The following is a 22,285-nucleotide window of genomic DNA, read 5'->3' as shown; positions in this document are numbered from 1 at the left end:
AAGACAGTTCTCCTTTCCTTCTTGAACCTACCATCTCTGCTTCTGACAGGGTTGTCTGCCCTAACGCAGGGGCTGATGAACCAGGCTAACCAGCTGGAGTCTTTGATGAGGACTGAGAATGGATTCTGTGAAAGGGAAGGGGGGTCACCGGGGATACTGAGACTAAGAACCATACTGGCCTCAAGCGACTTGGACCATCCTTGCTACCACACACAGGCAGGACAGAGAAAAAGAAAGTGAGCAGAGTCCTAATGACACTTTCTGAACCCTGGATACCACCTCATGTAAAGTCAAATACACCCTTTACTCCTTTAAGCTAGTTTGATTTGGGTTTCTGTTCCTTGCATCCAAGAGTCCTGACTAATACAAAAAGAAAATAAGAGTGCTTTCACCAGAGACGAGAAGATTCTTCAGAGTCGTCTTCACTGAGGGTGCTTCTAGCTATATCTTTGGATTAGGGATCGGTGCAGGAAATAGTCAAATAAAAAATGCCTTTGTGTCTGCTGTGAAAGCTGCTATGGAAGCTTGTTCCTGCTATCTGGTTCCATATAGAAATAAAGTTTTAAATTTAGTGTCTTGGAAAAGTTTGTCTCTCCTGAGAAACTAAGAGGTGCTTCCTTTTTCAAAATGTATTTCCCTGTGGCCCTTATTGCTAGGAAGCCATAATCATATCTGACCAGCAGTCACTTGCTTCTTTTCCCCTCCTTGGTCTTAGTTTCCTATTTCAATTTTCTAGTAACTTTATTATATGTTCTCTCTTTGAGTTACCCTAAACTTGTTCACACTGGAAACAAGTTATATTTGAATAAGCAACATTTCAAGTCTAGTGGGAAAATTCAGAAAGTGGGTTAAAAACCATTTGCTATTATTTCTCTAAAGAACTTATCACTAAAATATCACTACACACGTTTCACCCTGTTAAATGTCTTTTAAAAAATGTTTTTATTAATTTCAGAGAGAGGAAAGGAGAGGGAGAGAGAAAAAACCATCAATGATGAGAGAGAGTTATGGAACAAATGCCTCCTGCACGCCCCCTACTGAGGGATCAACCAACCCGGGCATGTGCCCTGATTGGGAATGGAACCGTGACCTTCTGGTTCATGGGTCAACGCTCAACCACTGAGCCACGCCAGTTGGCCAAATGTCTTTTGGGTAACTCTGGCTACATTTAAAAATATAAAATACTACCCGGCTGGGCGTGGTTTAGCGGTTGAGCATCAACCTAGGATCCAGGAGATCGGGGTTCGATTTCCAGTCAGGGCACATGCCCGTGTTGTGGGCTCCATTCCCAGTCGGGCGTGCAGGAGGCAGCCAATCAATGACTCTCATCATTGATGTTTCTATCTCTCTCTCTCTCCCCCTCTCCTTTCCTCTCTCTGAAATCAATAAAGACATATTAAAAAATAATAATAATAAAATAAAATATAAAGTACTTATTTTATTTAAAAATATTTTAAACAATTATCTTTGTAATTGCCTGTGATTATTCTCTACTTCTAGTTGTACTATCAAAAAGTGTTAACCCAAAAAGTTCGAATTGTAAAAAGAAAACAAATATCATTTTGTTTTAAAGATTACACCCTTTTGTTTCTCAAGATTAATGAGCAGTTTTCATTCCCATTTTCATAATATATGTAAAAAATTTAGAAATTCCAACTATTAAAAAGCCCCCTCCCAGGCATAAACTACACTGTAAACCAAAAAAAACCACAACTGAATTACTTACATGAAAAGGAAAGCATCACATTTTCAGCACCTCTGCTAAGAGAGGTCAGATGAATAAATTTCCTAAACTGTAAGAAGCTGTGTTAACACTGGAAATCAAAATTTTAGTAGAAAGAAAACTATAATTGCCAGCAGTAAAGTGACCACTGAAAAATATTTCAGCATAATTTACATATTTTAGAAAAAAAGTTAAATTTGTAAAAGAGACAATCTATTGTAACCTTTTCAATCAAAAGAAAATTTAGAATTATCATTAATAATAATATTGTTCTCAAAAAGACATCACTAATGATTCTGTGTCACCTGATCAAATATACTATTAAATGTTAGCTGGAAAAATGAGCATTACTGTATGTGTTTGGAGGGTTCCAATTAATCACTCTTTCTCTGGTAAGGTCACAGAATAAGAGCAGCAGTGTCCTGAGAGCAGAAGGACCAGCTCACCAGTCTCACACCCCTGGCAGAAGAACCACTCTGACAAGGGGATAGGGAAGGAGGCACGGAGAGAAGCGGAAAAGCTTCCTCCCAGCACTAGCAAGAGGAGAGTATTAAAGAGACATTTGAGAAAAGTGAGGGGGGAAGAATGCTTAATGCTCTAACTGCCAATATTCACCCCAAAATGTTTTTATATACATTTACATTTTTTTCTTAATACTTTACCAATACTTAAACTTACCTTTTTTAAATGAAAAGCTCCTTTAACAGAATTTTGAGCTTTATAAATACAGCCCTACCTTTAACTTAGAAAAGTTGCAGGTTCTATTCTGCCATGTCTTGGCAATTCTATCTGAACAGTTCCTGCCCCTAAGTTACACCATCACTTTACTTTGCACTTTGCTCTACTTACTTCACATAATGAATAAATGAATGCTGAAAGTTAGCCCACTCTTCCTACATTTGCTCAAGATAACCTAACTATCTCAAAGTGAGAAGATTGGGATGACAAATAACATGGCAACTGTGTTGCCACTAGCCCCCACCATAACAGTGGACAGTACACTCACCATTGCTCTGTCACCGAGTCCAACTGGGACCTCAGAAATCTCATCAATATAATCCCAGGCAGCTCTTCTGAAACCTACTTGATTATGAGCCCAGACTCAGATACTTTAGCAATTTACTTGAATGTGTTGTTCCTTCCCATTCATACTCTAAAAAACTTTACAGGTATTGAGACTGTAATTTCAGGGTTGGTATTGTAGTTTCACCTTCAACACAGACTAAGGGGAACTCTGGATACCCATTACTGGGGGACATGTTAAAGGAATGTGAGGTCCTTGCAAAGTCATTTAGAATTTTAACACTATCCAGAGGCGGTACTGGACTCACCATCGACCCTTTAGAATACAGTTTCCAGGCATGTTAACTCAGGGCAAAAACAAGGCACCCTGTCTTGCCTCAAGGAACAGTAATAGAGAATACAGGAAATAATCTAACCTCAAAGTACTTTCCTGGATCAAGGGCAGAAGACGTAACTTCTTTATTTAAGAAGACTTAGAAACTAAATATTGTCTTAAAGATCTTTCAACGAGAGGGTATAATTTGAACCCTGTAAAGTTGATTCCTTTTCCTATAATTTCAAAAGCCTCTATTCCCTGCCTGTTTTTTAGCAAGAAACAACTCCCTCCCCTGGACTATTCAAACCCCCCTTTTTGAATCCCACTCTGCTCATTAATTTCACTTCAAAAGAGTTTCTCCCAAGTGCGTACAAACTGAGTAAGAAAAGGCACATTTATATGAATCTACTGCCTCTTTTCCATTATTACTGTCATGGAATAAGCCATGTATCCTTATGCTACAACACTAAGAGATTACTTTTTGTTTGTTTGTTAATCCTTACCCAAGGATATTTTTTCCATTAGTTTTTTAGAGAGAGTGGAAGGAAGGGAGAGAGGGGGGGAGAGAGAGAGAGAGAGAGAGAAACATTGATGGTAGAGAAACACATTGATCGGTTGTCTCCCGCATGTACAGCGCCAACTGGAGCCAGGGATCAAACCTGCAACCCAAGTACATTTCCTTGACCGGGAATCAAATCCATGACCCTTTGGTGCTTGGGCCAACCTTCTAACCACTGAGCAACACTGGCTCAGATATTTAATTTCATATAATTTTCATGTGTCATAAAAAACTTGTTCTTTTAATTTTTTCAACTATTCTTAGCTTGTGAGCAATACAACAGGCAGTGAAATGAATTTGACCAATGAGCCAGTTTGCTGAACCATGATTCAGATTTTTAAAAAAACCAATCAAAAAAACTTTACTCATTAAGTTACATAACATCTTATTACTATGTGACTTGAGCCTCTTTTCCCTCTGTCTTATTTTAAAATATATTTCACTTAATTTATCCTTTTGTTCATTATAAGTATTTCCTTGAGTCTGACTTTGGTTAAATGATTATTATTCATATAATATAGGGGTTTATTTACCTAATATCTTAAAGTTCATGTGTTATATATTATACTTTCATGATCAATTTGTCTAGAATGTGTGAGTATTATAATTTCTCCAACACTGGAAATAGGATCTATTTCTCACATCTAATATCTTAGGCATATGAACGATTTATTGAGAAAAAAAAAAAGTCAATCAGATGCTTAAGGATGAATGAGACCATTATCAATCCTTTTTTACAAATCTTCTTTCTCTAAAAGGAATGCACAAGCCAAACTTTTGTGTGGAAGTAAAGAGTAAGTAATGGTAGTTACTGGGAAAAGAGTCATAAATATGAAGTGTTAGGAGAGAAATAATAAAAACATCTTCCCCTAAGGGAAATGAGCCTGAATACAGAATTTACAAGGAGACAATATGAGCAAGTTACTTTGGTTGGGTCTCCTTGCTAATCAGCCTTCTGTCCTCTACTGGCTGAGGGACAGGAATACATTTATTTAAATTTTTGTAGGTAAGATTGAGGATACCAGGTACACCAGTATCTGGTTAAAAATAACTGATTCTATAGTATTTTTCTTACATTGTTGAAGCTTGTCAGCAATAGTACCATTCATCGTCTAGGTTTCTAATGATACAACCGTTAAGAGAATTGTGGAAATTATGCAGATAATTTGGGTAAGAAAAGAGTGAACTATCTGGATTTTCTTCTTTAATCTTAACAGTATACACTCTACTAGAACACCATGTTTGCTTCTATACTACCATTCATTATCATGATATTGAACTATTTTCAATGCATTACATGTGGAATTAACACAAGCAACAGCATAAAATAAACACAAACTTTAAGATGGAATGAATCACTGAGAACATGATTTACCAAAAAAAAAGGTCAATGTTTTTATCACCTTATTATCATGTAAGAGTACCGTAGGCCTTAATTCATACCCCCAAAATAAATAAAAGAAACACAGACAACTACTTTACTTTAAAGAAGGGTGCGCTGGTATTATGATTCTGTGAAAATTAAGACAAATAAATAGCACATACGGGGTTTACATTTCCAGTTCTCTTTTTTAAAAATAAGCAGACAAGACTTCAGTTGTTACTACTATATACTGTTCCGCCAGGCTTTTAGCAATATCTTTGTTTTATAGGTACAGAATAAAGCCATGTGCAATCTGAGCAAGCAGAGAATCTCCTTTGTTATGGTGACAGAGAATACATACTGGAGAAGGTGTAACATTACATCCTCTGGGTGGAATACGGGAGTTAGTCTATTCAATACACAATTACTTATTTTTCAGATAACCAGAACCTTAAAAACTAGGCAGAAGCAATGTCATGTGCTAGTCTTTAAAAGAGAGAAAGAACAAGGGGGAAAAAAAAGGATCCTATATGTTAAATAAAGCTCTGAGGAAGAAAGCAATAAAAATTTGAAAATGGAGAATTCTCAAAATAAAGCTTCACCCTACATGTTCATACCTGGAAAAGGTCTGTAGAGTTCTAAATCCATTAGGAAAGAGTAGAGAAGTTTCACTTGAAATTATTTCACTCTAATTTAAAACGTTTATACTCACATCTTGTCTTGGCCAGCACCAACTCGGAGAGTCAACCTGGGGATGACTGGACTTGGGGCTGGAACAACTGGCTCCACTTTTATCTGTTGAAGTTAGAACATTAAGTGTTAAATATATATTTTTTCTAACAAAAGTACCTCATACCTCTTCTCCTACTTCCCCATCTCCAGGAACCTGACAAACAGGTTTAAGCCTCAAACGTGGCTAACATACTAGATGCAGACATAATCTGGGCTATTCAATGTTTTAGTTTCTCAACAACCAAAGGCTGGCTACCTGGCATCATGAGAAATTCTACAAACTTTAATCACTTTAGGTAAAGGTAAATGTGGCAGTTAACTCTGTATTTTCTTAGTTTTAGCTAATTTCTTGAATTTTACTACTACAATTTTTTTAAACAAAAACTGTTATCCAAACCATTTGCTTTTAAGTAGTTGCCAGACCCACCATGAATAGAAAAAACACAATGATCTCTCCACTATAAGATACAAGGCATCTATTTATGGGACTTGAAAAACATTAATCTCATCTTAAGTTTGCATTATCATATAGGAAAGCTAAAACACCAAGTGTAACTTATAGCATTAAACTATTCGATTTTTTGGCTAGTAGTACAAAGACCTGAAATACTGTAAAATAAAAAACCATATTTTTAGAAAGAATTTTTGGTGAAAGCAACTGCTGAAAAGTTAAAGATCTCACAAATATTTGAAACTATTCTTTCTCACTAATAGAAAGGTAATATAGAAAGTAGGATGTTAAAAGGGTTCTTCACAATTTTTGGTTTGAAGGTCCTATGGTGTAATAAATATTTTGAATAAACAAACTGAACAAAAGCGCCGCAGTTCCAAATTATTATCTGTATCAGAGTCTTTCAATAGGGGTTTTACTGCCATTTTCTGTTGGACGGGTTCTTTGACTGAAACCATCCTAGGCACTGCCAGGTGTTTAAAATATCCCTGGCCTCGGTGTACTGCTAGATCCACAGTGCTAGTCACTGTGACAACTAGTTGCAAACAACTGATTATATACTTCAAGCTTAAGAATTAAATCATGATGAAACAGTTTGGTGGCTCTAAAGGAGAATGACTAACAATAATCAATATACTATTATCATAAAACTAACATATATATTGCACATTGATCAAACCTACTATTTTTCCATGTTTTTAACTATCCCTTTCTAAAGTTTATTTTTAATCCATTGTTACATCAAGATCTATGACTTTAACCACTAGGCAGGGGAACTCTTTCAACTCTGTACAAATTTCTATACTCACAAATACACTACAGCCTATCTCCTTTTGTCTTCTGAAGAACCCTCTTCCAAATGGTACAGCTTATTTATACCATTTTCTTTTCTTTCTTTTTTTAATCCTCACCAGAGGATACTTTTTCCACTGCTTTTTTAGAGAGTGGAAGGGGGGAGAGGGGGAGAGAAACATCGATGTGAGAGAGACACATAGATTGGTTACTTCCCACATGTGCCCCGACCAGGGCCAGGATTGAGCCTGCAACCCAGGTATGTGCCCTTGGCTAGAATAGAACCCAGGATCCTTCAGTCTGCGGGCAAACGTTCTAACCACTGAGGCAAACCAGCTAGGGCTACACATTTTCAACTTCTCAGTTTCATTCATTATTTTCATCTAGCTTTTAAATGTGCTTGACTTTTAAAAAAAAATTAGCTTCTCTTCAATCTCTAACAACCCCTCACATTTCTGTTTCTAATCCATTGATTCCTCAGCCCACTCCAATCTACTTTCAGCCTCTATAATGCCACTAAAACCACTGTTTCTAAACATGAATTATTTCCTAATGTCCAGTATGTTTTTCCACTGTAGATCTTACCACTCTCCTCCCTTTTCCTTTTCAAACTCCTCTACTTGTGCCTGACCTTACTTGGTCTTTTCCTCTTGTCATTCTACAGTTTGTTCAGTGATCTCACCCATGCCTATGGTTTTAATCATAAGTTTCAAATATGCCATGTCTTCCCCCTCTAGCCTAGCACTGATGAACCTACGACCAAAATATAATGTTGCCTACTAAACATTTTCAACTAAATATCCTATGAGTATTTCATCTCATTACTTCTAAACTCTAACTTAACTTCCCCACAAAAATCTGCTCCTCTTGAAGGTCTCACTTTTGGCAGATGGCTCCTTCATTTGTCCAGTTCTTTGGACAGTCCTTCCAGTGGTTTTCCTCAAGGCTCTCAGGGGTCAAAGTTCACTGGGGACAGGGCAGGGCATTATCCATGTATAACTAGCTAGGGTTTGCATTCACTTTCTTCCCTCCCAAAACATTCCATCTCTAACCAATTGGAAAGCTAATGGTCCAGTATACTTTGTAAACTTATTAAGGCCTCTGTACTTTTCTCACCTTCCTGTGTAATCTGTGGGAGAATAAACAAATATATTCAAAACAAACATTTATAAACTACTTACTATTTGTCAGACATTGTGCTTGGTTATTTTTTAGATGTTCTCATTTAGGTTTTTAAACGAACAAGTGGGGTACACATTACGGTTTCCACTTTACAGGGAAATGGATAGTATATGAAGCAACCATTTTTCCTAACTTTTCCATTTCCTTTCTTTTTTCCATTCTAAGGTCAAACAAATAGCAAAAGTAGGCCTGAATAGTTGCTTTGATTCAAAGAATAAATTTTTTTATAAAGTTCTTAGATTCCTTCAATTCTAAAAACATTTAGGGTCACATACTCATAAGTGATAAGGTATTGAGAGCAATATTCCTTATTCCTTCAACCCACAATACTGTTATTACATAACACTTTCTTAAGCATTAATTAAAGAAGAAAAAGCTGTTTGCTGCTCTACCCTTAAAAAAATCTTCTTTACTATTATTATGCTTCACATTGTATGTCTGGTCCATTTCTATTACCATACTACACAATAATTATAACTTGCACTCGTATAGCACTTCACAAAGTGTGTCCTGTCCACATGGTCCAATTTAATCTTCACGACTCTACAAGGCAGGTGTGGTACGTATTATTATCCCCACATATTGAGGGCTCAAAACAATTTAAGTAGTTTGCCCAGAGCTACTTAGTAGCCAAATGATCTAAATTAAGGTTTCCTGACACCAAATTCATTCCCTGCTCTACCAGACAGATCGTTGACTCTTTGCTATACACTTTGAGCTCTTTTCTCTGGTACTGTTGATGTCTTGAATGGAGCTGTTCAGGTTCTCTGTCAATGTCTTTTTTGATAAATGACATATACTTGTGAGACAGCTAGGGTTGGTTGTAAAATATATTTTTTCTCTATGGAAGGCTAACTAGTTTATATATAAATTAACTTTGACTCGCTTCCACTCAACTAAAGTGGCTGGATTTTTTTTTTTTTTAAATATATCTTTATTGATTTCAGAGAGAGGAAGGGAGAGGGGGAGAGAGAGAGAGAGAGAGAGAGAGACAGAAAGATTCATGATGAGTCACTGCTTGGCTGCCTCCTGCAGGCCTCCCAACTGGGGATCGAGCCCACAACCCACACACATGCCCTGACCGGGATCAAACCGTGATCTCCTGAATCATAGGTTGATGCTCAACAGCTGAGCGACGCCTGGCCAGGCAAAATGGCTGGACTTTTGATGCTGTCTTAAATGGTTTGGCAGGGCAAAAGAATCCAGACATGGTCTATTTATGACCTACTATATATTTTTAAAAAAAGGTTAAATGATACCATATGTAAAAAAATTAGCAAACATAAATGGAGATACATTAGTCAAATTAAAATTGGTAAAAATGTACCCTGAAGATGACACATATTTAGTAAACCTGTTGAATTGATGAATGATTTAGAACCTGTTACCTCAGCTCAGTTTTACCTGTAATGAGGATGAACACATCATCCAAACACCTTTGAGAGTGAAAGTGGGCACTTTTATTTATATTGCATAACAGGTGTAAACTGGACTGTCCCAGGCAAACCAGAATATCTGGTCACCCTACTTAAAAATACTTACATACCTTAATTTCATTCTTAAAGATGCTAAATCAGATTTAACTTAAAGATAAAATTCAGACAAGTGTCAAAAAAGATTAATAAGGATACTAATAATAGAAAGTAAAATTTCTAAATAAAAATTTCTTGCCAGGCTTTTGTTTATATTAACTTTACCCAAATGCCTATTAAAATAAAAAGAGACGTTTCCAATGATCATAAAATAATTTCTCATGTGTCCTTCCCAGAAATCAACAAACTAAATGACAACTACTTCAGTTACTTACACAATATGACTAATTCCATCTTGTAATGGCTTGAAGCCAAAATGTGGGAACATGAACTTCTAAGGGTTAAAATAAAAGAACAGCCCTTTAGAGTGATGCTGAGAATTGGGGCGCGCAGAAGAGCATTTACAGTGGATTACTAAGCTTCCCAATTCACCAAAGAGGCAAAGTCCAGTAATATAAGACTCCTTTGTAGCTAACTAAAAATACATTGTCAGTGGATTTGTCCAGTTTTATGTATAAGCAATACTTCTTTCACCTGAACTAATACTAGTAGTCATATAAGCCCCTTATTGCCATGTGCTGCATTTTTTTTGCTAATCTTCAAGGATTTAGCTTCTTTGCCACATACCTCAGGGCACCAACTGATAAAGCTCTAACTCTCCATTTTTCCAGGACACCAGCAGTGCGGCCTTGCAAAAAATGAAAATCGCTCAAGAGATTTAAAGGGGAAATTTATTTTTAAAATCCTGACTTGAAGCAAAGAGGTGGATTTTTAAAAAGCTTATCTATAAAGAATCAGTTTAAATTTAAATTCTATCTTGGAACTCTTTCATGCATTCCAGCTTTAAAGTTTATCTTCTGACAGAGACTTTCTGCAAAGGTAATGGGCAGCTTTGTCAATATAATCTGGCCAAGTTTTTATTTTCTATTTTTTTAATGTTAAACTTCTTTCATTAAAAAACACACACGCACATATATGTGTGCTAGGTAGGGTGGCAGCAAGTTCACCCAGCACTAGTTCAGATTCCCATCTATGCCAGTATGTCAGAAAAATACCCAGAAACAGTAGTGATGAAAGCCAAATTTAATAACCTAACATTTTGGATGCTGAACTATGACACTGGCAACCATCTTCTTATCTTTCTTAGCATTTAAGGTCTTTATATTATTTCCATTTGGAAACAGTCTAACTAAACACTGATACACTGTTTAAAATATTAAAGACAGTCAGAAGGAGATCTATGGTTGTGGCCAAGTATAACAAAGGACAAATGAAACAAAACTCAGGCTTTCATTAAGCACTCAGAGTTCATTCATATGAAGACTTGGGGATGGACTTTGGTAAATTTCTATAAATTCAAACACACTCATTTAAACATTAGTTACTGGTTTCCTCTTGGAACAGTTTTAAGAAACAGGAAGGGAATATTTCCCCCTTTTTACTGGGTTATTTTATTTTACCAAAACCCTTCATTTCACTAGTTAATTATAAAAGCTGATGAGAAAAGACTGAAAATGAGGTGCTACCTTAAATAGAAGGGAAAATGGTGACAACATTTTGTTAAAGGCACGAACCAGTAAGACTATTTTTCATTCTCTAACAACAAACTGTTTAAGTTCAATAGAAGAATATTTAGGGGAAAATGCTAAGGGTTTTAGGGATAGAGTAAAGAAATATTCAATATTTTGTTTCATTACTGAAGTCATTAAAGCTCTGAGAACCTTTATTGTCTGTTCTTTAAAATACGTCAATTGAATATGAGGTCTCTAAGATCTCCTTAGGGATTAAAATCTTCTAAAATCATAATGTCAGGATACTCAAGAGTATGAAACCATGCTTATCCCTCTCATCAGCTTCCATCAGAGGTCACTGGCCCGAGAAAGCCATTTTGGGTAATAAAAACCACAGGCTTTGCTGGGATATACCTAGGTAAAGTCACAGCTCTTCCACTCATGAGATGCATGAAGTCACTTAACCTTTCTGTCTTTCTCAACTATAAAACAGGAGCAACAGTACCAAACACTCAGAGCTGTTGGGAGAATTAATTAAATTCTGGCCATGCCTGGCAAGTACCAAGTGTATGCACTCAGTAAGTAACAGCTGCTAATATCTTTAACTATCTGGGTTAGGTCATTGAATAGCTGATGTTACTCAAATGAAACAATTCATTAATCGATAGGATAAAACTTTGGGGAATCCATGAATTTTCCATTATAAGCAAATTCAACCACCTGTGGGTTATCAACATTATCGGTTAAGAAAATTCTGAAATATCATAAGTCATCTACTCATCTTAAATGACACAAATTACTCTTGTTTTCTATGAGAAGGTAGAGAAGGTGGCCTTTTAAGCCAAAATATTCTTAGAGAAGGTATGAAACTTGTTTTTAAGCAGAAGTAAACCATACTTCATGGTGATGCTGTCTTTCTCCAGTATTGACTAGGAGGAAGGGGACAGGGAAGGAAGCAGAGGGTCAGAGAGGTTGGGAGGGATTGGTGAATGACTAATAAGTGGTAGATCCAAGTCAGTCTGATTGCCGAAGTCCATGCTCTTTGTGGGCAGAACTGGGCCTATTTACCTACAGACTGTGACATCATTTGGTGGTGGTGGGGTGAAACCCTACCATGACTTCTTAGATCATATTCAAATAAGAGCATAAAAACATATTTCCAAGTCTGACAGATAAATTTTGGCTTATCTTCTGTATAAGATTACACGTACAACTGTTCAATTCCACTAACATAAAAAAATGAGACATTTTATTTTTTCACAGTAATCATCCTTCACAAAAAACTTAAAATACCAAGAGTAAATTTTAAAGTAGTCTGTAACCATCTAAACCTACATACATACACTGGCACAAACAGAAACATTTTTAAATTGCTCTAAAAGATACTGTTAGGTTTATCACTGCTAAAGTGATTATGGCATTGTTTGTGACTGCTCAACATAATTGCTCTTAATATGTTTTCCATAGAAAGTTAGTTTCACTCTATTGTAAAAAGGTGAAAGACCAGACTCCTAACCTTGACTAATGAATATTATTGCCTATAAAGAGGGACTAAAAGATTGTGCATAAATCACCACACTGTGTATTATTACCACTACTAGAAAAATGAATTTTCTTTCTGATAGTGCATCACTGAGCCAGGTGCCTTGCATACATTATTTCAGTTAATCCATTTTTAATTCAATTAGGAGCATAAAGTGGTGTAGAACATCAATTACAGCATCTGATGGCCTGGGTTGAAACTGTGGCTCCTGTTAAATCACTTACTATGTGTGTGATCTTGGGCAGGTTTATTAATCTAAGACTCCGTTTCTCATTTTTTAAAAAAATTTATTTATTTAGAAATAGAGGAAGGGGGGAGAGAGAGATGGAGGAAGGGAGGGAAGGAAGCCATGGATTTGCTGTTCCATTTATTTCATCAGTTGCTTCTTACATGTGCCCTGACCTGATTGGGGATCGAACCTGGAACCTTGGTGAATGGGAACGATGCTCTAACCAACTGAACTACCTGGCCAGGACTCTGTTTCTCATCTTAAAGTGATAATAATTATAGTAACTACCTTACAGAGTTGTGATAAGGAATTAAACTTATACATAGTGTTTAGCATATAATTACTAACATAAATGTTAACTATTGCTGTTTTTCTGTTTTTAAAAAAGTGTGATTATTATATCTCTACTTTAAAGATCAAGTAACCTAAGGATTAAAAAAAACTAAAAAACTTGTCCTGGCTCTTCTCTCAGATCTGGATTCCAAAGCCCATGGCTTCTTCTACTTACCATGCAGATTCTCATTTAATTAATGGTATCTTTACTGTTCTTATACTGATACATGTGGGTGTGGATGGTAAAAACTTTACAGGTAGGTAAAATAACTATATAAAAGATCATTTTCTTTAATTAAAACAATGCCCTGGTTTGCTGCTCTGGGTCAATGTCTGTGAGAGTTGTTCCTGTGAGTTGGTTGGGATCAGAAGGAAGAATGAGATTGTTGGCCTATTCTTTTGACGGAAGATATTTTCTTGGGGCGGCTTAGATACCCTTCATTTTGATTTACCCTTATTGTCTTTCTTCTGTGGATATGTAAGAGATTTCTTAGGCTATATGTAACCTAATTTCAGGTCTACTTTCATTAACTCATATGGCTTGAGTTGCACTAACTCATATGGCTTGGGGGGGGATGGATTAAGTGAGGTTGAAAAAGAAGCCAATGTGTAAATTAATATCTCCTTGTCAATGGAATTTCCATGGGCTGTAATAGCTTTTATTCTTTCCTATCTGCACAGAAGGCTAAAATTTAAAAAAACACACCTAGGAAACAAATAATTTTTAAACACTGTAACCACAGCTGACTTATACATAAGTTGGTTAGTATAGTCCAATGAAGTAGCAAACTCCGTATTTCTGCATTTTAGGAATTGGTTCAGGTGGAGGAATAACATTCATCACCAATATCAACATCATTTCCCATTTACTGAGTATTTACTCATGTACCAGATACAGAACAAAAGCACATCTCAGATGTTATCTCATTTAATCCTCACAAAAGTAACTTGTCCAATTTCGCACAGCTAAAAAACTGTTCGAGATTTGAACTAAGGTTTAACTCCAGAGACAATACTGTTTATTATTTTTAAAGACCTTCTAAAGTAGCTGGCTTTATAATTTCTTATCTTTTGTCACTTATCTGATCCATAACCCATCAAAACTGATACAAGGATGTCTTGGCTTTTGATAGGTGAAATCCGTGCAATTCGTGACTGAGCCTTTGTCTCCAATCAAGGCAGTCTGAGGGACTCTCTCTCCCAAAGTCAGGTAGATGCTGAGGAAAGGCACAGACTGCTGTTACAAATCTAATCTGATGGGCTGTACTCAAATTCATAATGGTTGTTGAAACACCACCATTGACTTTCCAAAGTTAAGGCAGAGATGACAGCAACAGTATCCTATTTGATTTGCTGAGGGCTCAGCTGCCAAGTTACTGAGTACATGATGGTAAGTGACTAACTGCTGCTAGGCAAGCTCTCTAGTAGTAAACATTCTGAAACACGAGGTATATCTGTGTGTACAGGACCTGGCTCTTGCTGGTTGTGTGACTCTGACTTGAACAAGTCACTCTCTCAGGCTCAGTTTCTCATTGGTAAATGTTGATAGCAATACCTGCTGGACCTACATCACAGGTGTGTCAGGAGAAGAAAATAGGTATGTGAAGTGCCAGGTACTACACAAAAATAACAAAATGATAAAATGATTTTAAAAATGGAAATAAAAGTTGAATTTCTGTGTCTTGTTAAATTGCCAATGTTCAATTATTAATATCAGAATTTCCATTCTATTTCTTTATATTTTAGAATAGCCAAGGGCTATTTATTAGAGAAAGGATAAATTTAGGCAGGGAAAGGATCTCTGAGCATTTCTGTGTATGGTACCATGAACACTTGGACACTTTTTAAGAAAGTTTTAAAAATATTTTCAAATCAACCAGTCAACTACTGTAATCCAAAGAACCATGGGCTGAAGAGCAAAACCATTAAAGCAGAGGTGACATCCTGAGCTCAAAGGACTGAGGTCCTAGTTTCTATAAAACTGCAGGATGTATATCAGTTCCTTTGGCTGTCCTCTATGGAAGCCTGATTTACTTACATCATAAAATATTTGGAATTATTTTCTGCTTACCATCCAGGCCACTAGATCAGCCTTGATACTAAGAAACATGTCCTAATCTTATTAAAACAGAACATAGAAGGATAAGAGATACTACAGAAAGCAGTGGACAGCCATAACCTTAAATACTTGCAAAAATGGCTCATCGAAAAGAAAATCAGTGAAGAAAGGAAGGACTCTTAGGACTTGCCATCTTAAGAACAGTGCCGTACTTTTGCATCTTAGAAAAACGGATGCTATCTTTTTTTTTTTTATATTTGGGTACAAAAGAGTATGTGGTAGACTTGATAATTACAAAAATAGTATTCACAGTTTAAGATTACAGGGTTTTTTTAAAAAAACTGCCAGAGATTAGTACAGTTAATAGAGCTTATAGTCTGTAATCAGTAAAGTCCTTTTAGGCTATGAATTTTTAACACTTTCCAGTGCATAGGTGGCTTGATTACGAGTTTATGGGCTTTAGAATTAAAATTAAATTTTCAAACCCCATTACAAACATATTTCCAGTGAAGTTATGGGTGATTTGCATCCAAATTACAGACAAAACGGCTGGCTTTGTTTACCTGCATTTTTCAATAGGACTTTGTTCAGATAGTGCCGAAAATGAGAAACCGCTTACTTTTTCATGCTTGTGCTTCTCCTTCTCTTTCTCCCTCCTCTCTCTTTCCCGCTTCTCCTTCTCCCTTTCCTTCTCTTTCTTCTCCTTCTCCTTTTCTTTCTCTTTCTTTTTCTTCTTCTCCTTCTTGTCCCTTTTCCTCTCTTTCTCCTTAGGTTTCTCTTTTTCCTCAAACAGTTTCTCAGGGAGCATGGGCGACAAAGAGGGCAGCATGGCTGGGATCCTCACGGCCGAGGTGGGGCTGAACAAGGGCAGGGCCATGTCCTTGGGCGGCAGTACCAGGGGGGCTGGTGCCTTCACCTTCTCCTCACGACCCTTATCTTTAACTTTGTCTTTGTCTCGTTTATCTTTATCTTTTTTGCTCTTCTCTCTGTCTTTCTTCTTATCTTTATGTTTCTCTTTCTCCTTTCTCACAAGTCCATCTTTCAATCTCACTTTGGAATCAACCTCTTCAAATTCTTTTATTTTAAACTTGTAGGGATCTGACTCTTCGTCTTTCAGGAATTCCCTCCACGAATACTTGGCTTCCTTGCTGGTCTCCTTGTCTTTTTCTTTCTCCTTAACTTTCTCCTTGTCTTTACTCTTGTCCTTGCTTTTGTCTCTTTCCCGCTCCCTGTCTCTCTGCTTCTCTTTCTTTTTCATTTTCGTCCTCAGTTCCTTTTTCAACTTCTTTTTGATGTCCACTGAGGAAGGCAGTTTGGTTTTCTCCTCATACAGCTTGTGCAGAGGTTCGGGCGTGGGAGGAGAGACTGAGGGAGAGGAGAGGTAAGGAAAGCTGGGGGGCACATTGGAAGCTGTTCCCATTTTTGCTTTCCGCACCACCTCATCGATGGAGGCATCCATTGTCCAGGAATTATCAGAACTTGACGTTCCACCTGAAAGAGGCAGAGGAGTGGATCCTGACTTAGTGAAATTGTTCAAGGAAGTGGAAGCTTTTGGAGTCGTACATTCCGAACTTGAAATTCGCTTAGGGCTGGTAAAAATGTCTCCTTCAGATTCTGATCCAGAAGAAAACTCAAAAGGATCTGGCTCTCGTTCAGCACAAGCTCGTGCAATCACAGCATCAATAGAGTCATCGATCGTTTTGTCCATCACAACAGTCTTTCTCAGCTGATTCTCATTGTTCAGCTTCCCAGCCTCAGGGGGTGTTTGTATTTGTTTTATCTGAAGGGTCTCTTTATTAACTTTTTCACTTATTGTAGCCGAAGGAGTCCTATTTGGTGTTTCAGGTCTGACGGGTGCTTGGGGAATGTGGGTTATAACCTTGGGACTCTTAGGGCTTTTGGGGCTCTTAGAACGTCCAGGAGATTTCTTTTCTTTGGATATAGTTTTTGGTGACCGAATAGGACTTCCAACCATTGCTGGTGACTGAGTCGTTTTAGGTGATTTAGTCTTCTGTCCTGGAGAACTAGTTTTAGTCTTTGTTTTGGGTGTAAATGACTTTGTTTCTAAGGGTTTTACGGTTGGCATTTGTGATTTTGCAACTGGAGCTAACATTGGTGGCTCCGGCGACGGAGGAGCGACATCTGCGCTGTCCTGTACATGGACTGGAGAAAGCATCGGTGGAATCTTTTGGGTATTGATTGAGCTGAGTGGTTCTCGAGCTTCCAATAATACTACATCTAGGGTGTCTCCTTTAGCACTTAGTCGTGGTCGCTTCATGGCAGGCATTTCTTCAGCTTCAGGGCTATCCAACGGTCTCTTACCCAAGAAATTCTCATCATTAATAATTTCCTCCTCCTCCAGTTCATCGTCTTCTTCCAAGGGAACTTGCATGGCTTCTGCTGATGTGCCCCCATCAGTGGGCACCTGCTCTTCTTCTTCTTCTGGTAAAGGAAGAGAAAAGAAGTGTTATTGGAATACTTTAAAAAAACTAACAAATAAATGTAATGATTTCCATGAAAAAACAAACAAATACGATTTCTAGAGAAGAAAATTTTTGACAGTGTTTAGAGAGTAAAGTGATTATGTTTTCAAGGATCTTCCAAACTTGCACGCCACCATTCTCTGAAAAGTGGCAATCAATGACAGCACATGCAAACGGCTGTTTTCCTTTCAAGTGGTTTGGCCCTACTTTCAGAATCTGGAGTTTGCTAAGTATTTCCTGTTTGCCATCTGCTCCCTTTTATTAATTCTTTTCCTAAACTGAGTAAATGCCATCTTTCTCTTTTCCTCTTCCTTTTGTGTACATGTATGCATACATACGAACATACATACACAAACACAAATGTATACATATACTTCTAAAAATCAAGATATTGGTTATTATATGATTGCCATCCTCAGAAATGACAAGAAGGCATACATTTTTTAGGACTTTTATAACCTCCAAGCTGGACACAACTCATATACTATTTATGTCTTCTCTTTTGCTTGCTTGATGCCAGCCACTGTGAGAGGCAGTGTGGTACAGTGGAATACATACTGGCTGTGGTATCAGAAAGACAGTGCTTCAGCTGTTGGTCTGGCACTACAAAGCAACAGGTTTTCGACAATCTCTTCACCTCTTTGAGCCTGTTTCCTGACCTTTCAAAAGGGGCTAATGTTACTTGTCCTGCCTACTTGATTGAGTTGATGTAAGATCAGATTATTTCTTTCTACACCTATTAACTAAGCATTTACCATGCATAATACACAATGATAACGGCTGAAAGAGCTACTGGAATAAGTCAGAAATAAATCATGCCTAAGAGGGTTTGTAGTTTACCAGGGGACACAGTGCCTATGAATAGCACATAGGAAGCGAGTAGGACCATAAGTCAACAAAATGCTATAGCAGTTCAAAGGAGAAACAGATGACAGCAATGTCAAGGATCCGGGGAAGACTTTACTAATTATGCAGCATTTTGGATTTCTGGCAATTGGGAATGATGAAGCACAGAAACAGATGACAAAGAGATGGAGGTGCAACACAGGAAGTATGTAGGAACCAGGGAATAATTTGTCTGGAAAGTAGGGTGCAAGATGGGGAACAATAGAAAGTAAGTTTACTAAGGTTGCATCTAGATCCCAGAAGTTTGAATTCCAGAAAAATGAACATAATCTTTATTCTACTGGTAGTTTGGACGTAGTGAAGATTTTTAGACAAGGGAGAAAAATAAGCAGGGTATATGTTAGCAAAATTACTCTGACAGGAACATATATGATAGATGGGAAGTAACAGATACTAATGGAGAGGTAGCAAATTAGGGATTACTGAAATGATGTAGGTAAGTTACAATAAGGGTCTGAAATAAAATAGCGCTAATGAACAGGGAGCAATAGAGGCAGATGATATTTTGAAGATGGAGTGAATAAAATCTGATAAATAATTAAGTAGAAGAGTAGAGGAAGGATTCATACACAATTTCAAGGTTTGAGCCCTGGTGAGTGAGAAATGCAGTCCCTAACAGAAACAGAAAGTAAACAGAGCAGGAAGATGATTATAATTAGTTCATCCCTATACACAGAGTCTGATGAACAGTTAGTGATGTCTAAGTGGGAGCTGAAAACATATTACAATTCAGAAAACAGGACTGGGTGTGTGTGTGAGAGAGATCTTTGCTGAGATAAATGAAATCACAATAATGGATAATATTAAAGGGAGAAATAAGGGGTGGTGAGGTCCAGGTACTCTAAGGAATACCTATGTGTAAAGACAAGAGAAAGAAGAAGAACTAAAGAAATACCTGGGGCATCAGGAGATGTCAAAGAAATCAAGGGTAAGAGTTTTCAAGAGGAGGACTAGTGAGCAAAGTCAGATGCTTAAGGGGTCAAAGAGCATGAAGGCCCAGTAGAAGTTATGCCACAAGAACACTAAGGAGTGACTAAGAAATAAATGACGTAATTTATGTGCAAGTACTTTGGGAGCTATGAAGAACAATACAAATTCAAGACACAATTATTGCTACTGTTACTTGCAAAAAATACTATCATCTGTCCAGTTACCTCAGTCAGAAACACCTTTCCAAACTACTTCTTTCCCCTTTTCCTCCCCATTTGATTGGGAACACAATATTATACTGTATTTCTTGGTGGTTGTTTTTTTGGCATTGATTATTCTTAAATTTTAAATTATAAAATACTTTAATTTACTACATTTCCTTTAATGTGCTCTCTCCACTTCTACCATTAGTTCAGATCCTCAGCACCTCTTCTCTGTACTACTGAAACAGCCTACTAACTGGTCTGCCTCCAGTCCTATCTGCCTCAGAACCATCTTTCACACTGTTTTACAGTGACCTTCTGAAAACACAAATCTGAGTACAGGATTCCCCACCTAAAAACACTTCATTGGTCCCTAAAGTACTAGTTGGCAAAAGGTTGGAGTCTGAGGGTTTTGTGGAACCACTTTGTAGTTACTACACAGTAGAGGTTGAGTCCCTAATCTCTATAGTAGTTACACCTACAGTTATTTATTTCACATGCTGAGCTTCCAAAAAAAACTTTTGCTGTGAGGCTAACACATTTTGAAAGCTACTATTATAAAATATAAAAATCCAATTTCCCCAGCATGACCTATAGGCGCTCCATCATCCAGCTCAGTAATTAACCTCCCTTTTCACTTTACCCATTCCAGCCATGTGACCTGGTTACAGTCTCACTGCTGTGCCTCTGCGTGGGCAACTAACTCCTGCTGCCTGCGAACCTCTGTCCTCCTAAACTTTGGTTACTATCTCTTAGCCTTCAATCAAAATTTCCCTCTTCTGTGACACTTTTTGTTAGCCACTAGAAATACCCCTCCCACTCTGGTTCAAATCCCAGTTATACAAGCAACAAAGAAACCCTAGAAAATATTTATTATCTGGTCCTTTACGGAAAAAGTTTGCCGACTCTGGTCCTAGACTCACTCTATTCAGATAATTTGGACATTTCCTTGTCCCTATCCTTACCAGAAAAACAAGATAAACTTCAAATCTACTCAACTGCTAACAAGTAAACACATAAAAAAATTAGGGCATTCTCTAAGTGAATGAAAAACTTTAGGATACTTATTAGTCTTACATTTCTAAATTCCAAAGAACCTCCTCCTATCCCACTTACCCAGAGGTTCATATCCCAGTGATGCCAAAGCAGAAGGAAGGTTTCAATAGGCAGCACAGCAGACCTTCAGACTATATTACAGTGTGCCTTGTTCCTCTCACTCTAGACACTAATCTGCACCAAGATCAGCTCCGAGCCGACGAGTCCCCAGAGCAGGCCCTGGTGGATGCCCTGGGAGAGCAGAGGGAAACTGCTCTAATACTATATAAGCTGTCCCTAGAAAGAGAACTCCCAGAACTGCTAGTAACACAGAGCTAGGTTTTCCAGATGGAAGGCCTGTTTTATAGGTAGGACAACTTGAAATTTTGAGTTTTCTACACAGTGTATTATTTTACTAGTGTGAGATTCATTCACATTGGAACTGGCAAGATGACCATCAGATCAACATTTGAACTGAAGGAGGTATGTAGGCTGGGCTAGGAAAAACTGTATGGTTTTCCTGCAAATACTTCAGAAAACAGATGGGCTCACTTGGAATTTAGAGTTAATGCATCTCAGAAAAATGAATGGTGGTGGTTCTCATTTACGTGAAAAAAAAAAATTAACATAGCTTGATTCAAAGTGGGTCTCCATGAGCTAAGAGGGGTTATTCTGTTTTCGTTATTTTTATTGTTTATTTTCATTTTTGTTTATTTCAAGTCCCTGCTGCCAACTTGTATGTATCTAGAAGCTTTACATGGTTTAGAAGAATGTAAAACTAAACTATTTCAAGTGCTGATTTTATGAATACTTAAAAATACAAATGTTTCTTATTTTGATTGGTTTAATTTATAATTACTTTTTATGTTTAAAGATTTTATAAGAAAGCTTCAATTGTAGCATCAAAATTCATCAGAGTGAAAAAAAGAATTCTGCTGGAAAAGAAAGCCTTAAACATTAATAAGAACAGGAAAAGTGTGGCGATATTTACAAATTTTTGAATTAGAAATTATCTGATACATGCCAGATAGTATTAAGCAATGTACATGGAAGCCATAAAGCAGAGTAATGAATGAATACCTGTGACACTGCCACCTAACTTTGTAAACAGAACATTAGCAGCGTCATGGAACTCCCTTGGTTCCTCTCTGATTTATCCTTTGCTCTTTCCACTCTCACTCCCGAATAACTAGTGTCTTGATCTTTATATTCATCATTCCTTTGTTCCTTTAATGTTTTACCATATTTGTATCTAGTTTGCTTCTTTTTGAACTTTTTATTAAGTGATATCATACTATAATGTTCTTTAGCTTTTTTCACCCAACATATGTTTCTAAGATTCATCCATGTTGATGCAGGTAGCTATAGTTCATTCATTTT

At 37.2% G+C, this 22,285-nt stretch overlaps 1 protein-coding gene across 2 annotated transcripts in view; it reads right to left on the bottom strand.

Annotated features, from left to right (window-relative positions):
• TAF3 (TATA-box binding protein associated factor 3) overlaps positions 1–22,285 on the bottom strand; it is a 153,332-nt gene that overhangs the window by 22,012 nt on the left and 109,035 nt on the right. For both annotated transcript variants that reach the window (XM_081156095.1, XM_081156096.1), the window contains exons 3-4: positions 15,968–17,790; positions 5,697–5,779 (exon numbers count right to left, since the gene is read on the bottom strand). In XM_081156095.1, coding sequence (XP_081012221.1) covers positions 5,697–5,779; positions 15,968–17,790 — 1,906 coding nt within the window. The remainder of the gene's footprint in view (positions 1–5,696; positions 5,780–15,967; positions 17,791–22,285) is intronic.

This window comes from Miniopterus schreibersii, assembly GCF_964146895.1.
Source record: "Miniopterus schreibersii genome assembly, chromosome: 1".
In the NCBI taxonomy this organism is placed as follows: domain Eukaryota; kingdom Metazoa; phylum Chordata; class Mammalia; order Chiroptera; family Miniopteridae; genus Miniopterus; species Miniopterus schreibersii.
Note: the sequence above shows the minus strand (reverse complement) of the source record. Positions and strands in the feature narration are given on the sequence as shown.